This window comes from Salvelinus alpinus, chromosome 11 (genome assembly GCF_045679555.1).
Source record: "Salvelinus alpinus chromosome 11, SLU_Salpinus.1, whole genome shotgun sequence".
In the NCBI taxonomy this organism is placed as follows: Eukaryota; Metazoa; Chordata; class Actinopteri; order Salmoniformes; family Salmonidae; genus Salvelinus; species Salvelinus alpinus.
Genome location: NC_092096.1, coordinates 73,489,515 through 73,497,014, shown reverse-complemented (window position 1 = coordinate 73,497,014; position 7,500 = coordinate 73,489,515). Strand labels below are relative to the sequence as shown.

General features: G+C 45.5%; 1 protein-coding gene across 1 annotated transcript in view; it reads left to right on the top strand.

Moving 5' to 3' along the window:
* LOC139534780 (sodium/hydrogen exchanger 9B2-like) overlaps positions 1-7,500 on the top strand; it is a 65,717-nt gene that overhangs the window by 6,829 nt on the left and 51,388 nt on the right. Inside the window, exon 5 of the mRNA XM_071334227.1 lies at positions 259-386. Within this exon, the coding sequence (XP_071190328.1) occupies positions 259-386 (128 nt within the window). The remainder of the gene's footprint in view (positions 1-258; positions 387-7,500) is intronic.

The following is a 7,500-nucleotide window of genomic DNA, read 5'->3' as shown; positions in this document are numbered from 1 at the left end:
AGAGGGAGAGAGAGGGAGAGAGAGGGCGAGAGAGGGAGACAGAGAGAAAGAGGGAGAGAGAGGGAGAAAGAGAGAGAGGGAGAGAGGGAGGGAGAGAGGGAGAGAGAGAGGGAGAGAGGAGAGAGAGAGAGAGAGAGAGAGAGAGAGAGAGAGAGAGAGAGAGAGAGAGAGAGAGAGAGAGAGAGAGAGAGAGAGAGAGAGAGAGAGAGAGAGAGAGAGAGAGAGAGATTTACAGCTATAGGTGTATGTGTTCAACAGGCTCTCCGCAGACTCAAGGGGGTGTGTGTGCGACTGGCAGTAGGACCGTGTACAGTGGAGGCCTCAACAGTAGCTGTGATGTCTCACTTCCTGATGGGCTTGCCTTGGGTCTGGGGATTCGTACTGGGGTAAACACACACCTCAACACAACAGTGTTACCTTTTTGGGTTGTAGGGTTTGTATTTTGTCCTGTTGTTCATTCAAGGTAATTGGAGAATCCAGTGGGTTCTGGTTGTCTTTAATATTTGATTCTAAGATTTGTATTTGATCATGTATATGTTTTTGCTGTTTGTTCTTTGTTATAGAGCAAAGAATAGACCTAAATAGACATAGCCAAAAGTAACTGCTATTAATTTGTAATTACATGATTCTAACATGCCAATACTTGGTATATTTGTAAAAAAGACATCTGGGAGATGATGAGGAAGTGATCAGAAGATAGGAGTTACATAGTTCAGAATACATAAGATCAGCACACACAAAATTCCAGTGCTATTACATATTTGCAATCCCTAAATGCTATTGGTTCAGTATAAAAACACAATTTCTACCATATCAACCTCCCTCCAACATAGTGGTGGTGTTATGGGGTATCCAGGGTACATTCACGTGTCCTTTCAACCTCTCCAAAGTGTCTGAATGTGGTAATTTCCCTGTTTCTGCCCACTGGATGTGTCTCAAAGTTATTGTTCACTATTTAAACATAATTTCTACAACACCAACCTCTCTCAAACGCTGTGGTGGTGTCGGGAGACTTACAGGGGATATCCAAGTGTTTTCATTATATTTCTGATGCACTAAGATATGGTCACTCGGTGGACATTAGATGTTGCCATTAAGTCATACATCAGATAACATGGCAATATGTTGGATTTGTTCCTATCAACCTAAGGACTCATTTGATACCCCCCTTGTAGCTATAGCTCAAACACAAACCAAACAGAAGCTTACCTTGTAAGATGTTTGGTGAATACGTTTGAGAGGTTTTAACCTCCAATTATGTGGTGACGTGATTATATTTAGTGTAGTTTTATCGGAAAAGGATAACTTAAAAAAAAAAGTTTTACCATTTTAATTTATCTGAAAATCACTGAGGAGGATGGTCCTCCCCTTCCTCTTCTGAGGAGCCTCCACTGACACATTCCCAGGGGGAAACAGAGCGGCTGGAGTTATGACCCGTTTTTGTTGGTTACTCATTCACCTATTGAGTCCACTGGTCTCACTCATTCACCTATTGAGTCCACTGGTCTCACTCACACAGAACTACCCTACACCTTGACCTCTGCCGCCCGACAACCAGACCTTCTCCCATTCCTCCCTTCCCTCATCCTCATCCCTGACCACTGACTACATCCCCTCTGAGTTCAACATAGCCTAAGTCACTCCCCTCTTCAAGAAACCAACACTCGACTCATCTGACGTCAAACTATAGACCTGTATCCCTTCTTTCTTTTCTTTTTTCTTTTCTTTCCAAAACACTGGAGCGTTCTGTCTCTGATCAACTCTCTCACCATCTCTCTCAGAACCATCTTCTGGATCCTAACCAGTCAGTCTTCAAGACGGGTCACTCAACAGAGACTGCTCTTCTCCGTGTCACAGATACTCTCCGTACTGCCAAAGCAGACTCTCTCTCCTCTGTTCTCATCTTCCTAGATCTATCCGCTGCCTTCGACACCGTGAACCATCAGATCCTCCTCTCCACCCTCTCAGGAGTGGGTGTCTCAGGCTCTATCAGATCCTCCTCTCCACCCTCTCAGGGCTGGGCGTCTCAGGTTCTATCAGATCCTCCTCTCCACCCTCTCAGGGCTGGGTGTCTCAGGCTCTGCACACTCTTGGATTGCATCCTACCTGGCGGGTCGCTCCTACCAGGTGGTGTGGAGAGGATCTGTGTCTGCACCTCGTACTCTCACTACTGGTGTCCCCCAGGGCTCGGTTCTAGTCCCTCTCCTCTTCTCTCTATACACCAAGTCACTCAGCTCCGTTATATCCTCACATGGTCTCTCCTATCACTGCTATGAGGATGGACCTCTCCTCTTCTCTCTATACACCAAGTCAATCAGCTCTGTCATATCCTCACATAGTCTCTCCTATCACTGCTATGAGGATGGACCTCTCCTCTTCTCTCTATACACCAAGTCACTCAGCTCTGTCATATCCTCTCATGGTCTCTACTAGCATTGCTATGAGGATGGACCTCTCCTCTTCTCTCTATACACCAAGTCACTCAGCTCTGTCATATCCTCACATGGTCTCTCCTATCACTGCTATGAGGATGGACCTCTCCTCTTCTCTCTATACACCAAGTCACTCAGCTCTGTCATATCCTCTCATGGTCTCTACTAGCATTGCTATGAGGATGACACTCAACTACTTTTCTCCCTCTCCCCTTCTGATGCCATGCATCTCTGCCTGGCAGATATCTCAGCTTGGATGTCGGCCCACCACCTCAAGCTCAACCTCGACAACACGCTGTCTATTTGCTGGGCTCCCCGGTTGTGCCATCAAAACTCTGCATCTTACCCAGAACGCCGCAGCAAGTCTGGTATTCAACCTTCCCAAGTTCTCTCATGTCACCCCGTTCCTCCTCACACTCCACTGGCTTCCAGTCGAAGCTCTCATCCACTACCAGACCATGGTGTTTACCTACGGAGCAGGAACTGTCCCTCCCTACCTTCAGGCTATGGTTAAACCCTACACTCCAACCCATCCACTACCAGACCATGGTGTTTACCTACGGAGCAGGAACTGTCCCTCCCTACCTTCAGGCTATGGTTACACCCTACACTCCAACCCATCCACTACCAGACCATGGTGCTTACCTACGGAGCAGGAACTGTCCCTCCCTACCTTCAGGCTATGGTTAAACCCTACACTCCAACCCATCCACTACCAGACCATGGTGTTTACCTACAGAACAGCACGAGGAACTGTCCCTCCCTACCTTCAGGCTATGGTTAAACCTTACACTCCAACCCATCCACTACCAGACCATGGTGTTTACCTACAGAACAGCACGAGGAACTGTCCCTCCCTACCTTCAGGCTAGGGTTAAACCCTACACTCCAACCCATCCACTACCAGACCATGGTGCTTACCTACAGAGCAGGAACTGTCCCTCCCTACCTTCAGGCTATGGTTAAACCCTACACTCCAACCCGAGCACTCCGTTCTTCCACCTCTGGTCTCTTCTCTCTCCTAGGGGAGAGCAACTCCCGCTCAGCCAAGTCCAAGCTCTTCTCTGTCCTGCCACCTCAATGGTTGAACCAGATTCCTTTTGTCCCTGTTGTTGTTCTTTAGTGATGTTATGAGTGTTTCTGTACACTGGGATAACTGTTTCCCTGTATTTCATGTATACTTCCTACTTCCAATGTTGGAACCAGATTCCTTTTGAAACGAGGACAGAAGAGTCCCTGTCCATCTTCTGAAAACATCTGAAACCTCTTCAAGGAGTATCTTAAAAAATCTTCCTCACCTCGAACCCCCCCCCCCCCCCCCACTCCCCAAAATGTAAGCAAGCACTTGACCCCTCCACTCCCACCCCACCCACCCTTCTAGCTTTTACTCTACTGGCAGCTACGTTAATGAGAAAATGTACTAAATCAGATTGTGATATGAGGTTGTCCCAACAAGGTATCATAAGATCAATGCACAAAGTGTACGTCTCTCTGTCTGATAAATGATGTATTTTTTTTAATGCTGACTCCAGGTAGGTGTTTGTCCCCCTGTGTGTTCAGGGTGTCAGGTTCTTGTCCAGTTCTGGCAGTTCTCTATGTCTCTCTCTCTCTCTCTCTCTCTCTCTCTCTCTCTCTCTCTCTCTCTCTCTCTCTCTCTCTCTCTCTCTCTCTCTCTCTCTCTCTCTCTCTCTCTCTCTCTCTCTCTCTCAATTCAATTCAATTCAAGGGGCTTTATTGGCATGGGAAACATGTGTTAACATTGCCAAAGCAAGTGAGGTAGGTAATATACAAAAGTCAAATAAACAATAAAAATGAACAGTAAACATTACACATACAGAAGTTTCAAAACAATAAAGACATTACAAATGTCATATTATATACAGTGGGGAGAACAAGTATTTGATACACTGCCGATTTTGCAGGTTTTCCTACTTACAAAGCATGTAGAGGTCTGTCATTTCTATCATAGGTACACTTCAACTGTGAGAGACGGAATCTAAAACAAAAATCCAGAAAATCACATTGTATGATTTTTAAGTAATTAATTTGCATTTTATAGCATGACATAAGTATTTGATACATCAGAAAAGCAGAACATAATATTTGGTACAGAACCCTTTGTTTGCAATTACAGAGATCATACGTTTCCTGTAGTTCTTGACCAGGTTTGCACACACTGCAACAGGGATTTTGGTCCACTCCTCCATACAGACCTTCTCCGGATGCTTCAGGTTTCGGGGCTGTCGCTGGGCAATACGGACTTTCAGCTCCCTCCAAAGATTTTCTACTGGGTTCAGGTCTGGAGACTGGCTAGGCCACTCCAGGACCTTGAGATGCTTCTTACGGAGCCACTCCTTAGTTGCCCTGGCTGTGTGTTTCGGGTCGTTGTCATGCTGGAAGACCCAGCCACGACCCATCTTCAATGCTCTTACTGAGGGAAGGAGGTTGTAGGCCAAGATCTCGCGATACATGGCCCCATCCATCCTCCCCTCAATACGGTGCAGTCGTCCTGTCCCCTTTGCAGAAAAGCATCCCCAAAGAATGATGTTTCCACATCCATGCTTCACGGTTGGGATGGTGTTCTTGGGGTTGTACTCATCCTTCTTCTTCCTCCAAACACGGCGAGTGGAGTTTAGACCAAAAAGCTCTATTTCTGTCTCATCAGACCACATGACCTTCTCCCATTCCTCCTCTGGATCATCCAGATGGTCATTGGCAAACTTCAGACGGGCCTGGACATGCGCTGGCTTGAGCAGGGGGACCTTGCGTGCGCTGCAGGATTTTAATCCATGACTGCGTAGTGTGTTACTAATGGTTTTCTTTGAGACTGTGGTCCCAGCTCTCTTCAGGTCATTGACCAGGTCCTGCCGTGTATTTCTGGGCTGATCCCTCACCTTCCTCATGATCATTGATGCCCCACGAGGTGAGATCTTGCATGGAGCCCCAGACCGAGGGGGATTGACCGTCATCTTGAACTTCCATTTTCTAATAATTGCGCCAACAGTTGTTGCCTTCTCACCAAGCTGCTTGCCTATTGTCCTGTAGCCCATCCCAGCCTTGTGCAGGTCTACAATTTTATCCCTGATGTCCTTACACAGCTCTCTGGTCTTGACCATTGTGGAGAGGTTGGAGTCTGTTTGATTGAGTGTGTGGACAGGTGTCTTTTATACAGGTAACAAGTTCAAACAGGTGCAGTTAATACAGGTAATGAGTGGAGAACAGGAGGGCTTCTTAAAGAAAAACTAACAGGTCTGTGAGAGCCAGAATTCTTACTGGTTGGTAGGTGATCAAATACTTATGTCATGCAATAAAATGCAAATTAATTACTTAAAAATCATAAAATGTGATTTTCTGGATTTTTGTTTTAGATTCCGTCTTTCACATTTGAAGTGTACCTATGATAAAAATGACAGACCTCTACATGCTTTGTAAGTAGGAAAACCTGCAAAATCGGCAGTGTATCAAATACTTGTTCTCCCCACTGTATATGCAGTGTTGTAACAATGTACAAATGGTTAAAGCACACAAGTTAAAATAATAAACATAAATATGGGTTGTATTTACAGTGGTGTTTGTTCTTCACTGGTTGCCCTTTTCTTGTGGCAACAGGTCACAAATCTTGCTGCTGTGATGGCACACTGTGGAATTTCACCCAGTAGATATGGGAGTTTATCAAAATTGGATTTGTTTTCGAATTCTTTGTGGATCTGTGTAATCTGAGGGAAATATGTCTCTCTAATATGGTCATACATTGGGCAGGAGGTTAGGAAGTGCAGCTCAGTTTCCACCTCATTTTGTGGGCAGTGTGCACATAGCCTGTCTTCTCTTGAGAGCCATGTCTGCCTACGGCGGCCTTTCTCAATAGCAAGGCTATGCTCACTGAGTCTGTACATAGTCAAAGCTTTCCTTAAGTTTGGGTCAGTCACAGTGGTCAGGTATTCTGCCACTGTGTACTCTCTGTTTAGGGCCAAATAGCATTCTAGTTTGCTCTGTTTTTTTGTTAATTCTTTCCAATGTGTCAAGTAATTATCTTTTTGTTTTCTCATGATTTGGTTGGGTCTAATTGTGCTGTTGTCCTGGGGCTCTGTGGGGTGTGTTTGTGTTTGTGAACAGAGCCCTAGGACCAGCTTGCTTAGGGGACTCTTCTCCAGGTTCATCTCTCTGTAGGTGATGGCTTTGTTATGGAAGGTTTGGGAATCGCTTCCTTTTAGGTGGTTGTAGAATTTAACGGCTCTTTTCTGGATTTTGATAATTAGTGGGTATCGGCCTAATTCTGCTCTGCATGCATTATTTGGTGTTCTACGTTGTACACGGAGGATATTTTTGCAGAATTCTGCATGCAGAGTCTCAATTTGGTGTTTGTCCCATTTTGTGAAATCTTGGTTGGTGAGCGGACCCCAGACCTCACAACCATAAAGGGCAATGGGCTCTATGACTGATTCAAGTATTTTTAGCCAGATCCTAATTGGTATGTTGAAATTTATGTTCCTTTTGATGGCATAGAAGGCCCTTCTTGCCTTGTCTCTCAGATCGTTCACAGCTTTGTGGAAGTTACCTGTGGTGCTGATGTTTAGGCCGAGGTATGTATAGTTTTTTGTGTGCTCTAGGGCAACGGTGTCTAGATGGAATTTGTGGTCCTGGTGACTGGACCTTTTTTGGAACACCATTATTTTGGTCTTACTGAGATTTACTGTCAGGGCCCAGGTCTGACAGAATCTGTGCAGAAGATCTAGGTGCTGCTGTAGGCCCTCCTTGGTTGGTGACAGAAGCACCAGATCATCAGCAAACAGTAGACATTTGACTTCGGATTCTAGTAGGGTGAGACCGGGTGCTGCAGACTGTTCTAGTGCCCGCGCCAATTCGTTGATATATATGTTGAAGAGGGTGGGGCTTAAGCTGCATCCCTGTCTCACCCCACGACCCTGTGTGAAGAAATGTGTGTGTTTTTTGCCAATTTTAACCGCACACTTGTTGTTTGTGTACATGGATTTTATAATGTCGTATGTTTTACCCCCAACACCACTTTCCATCAATTTGTATAGCAGACCCTCATGCCAAATTGAGTCGA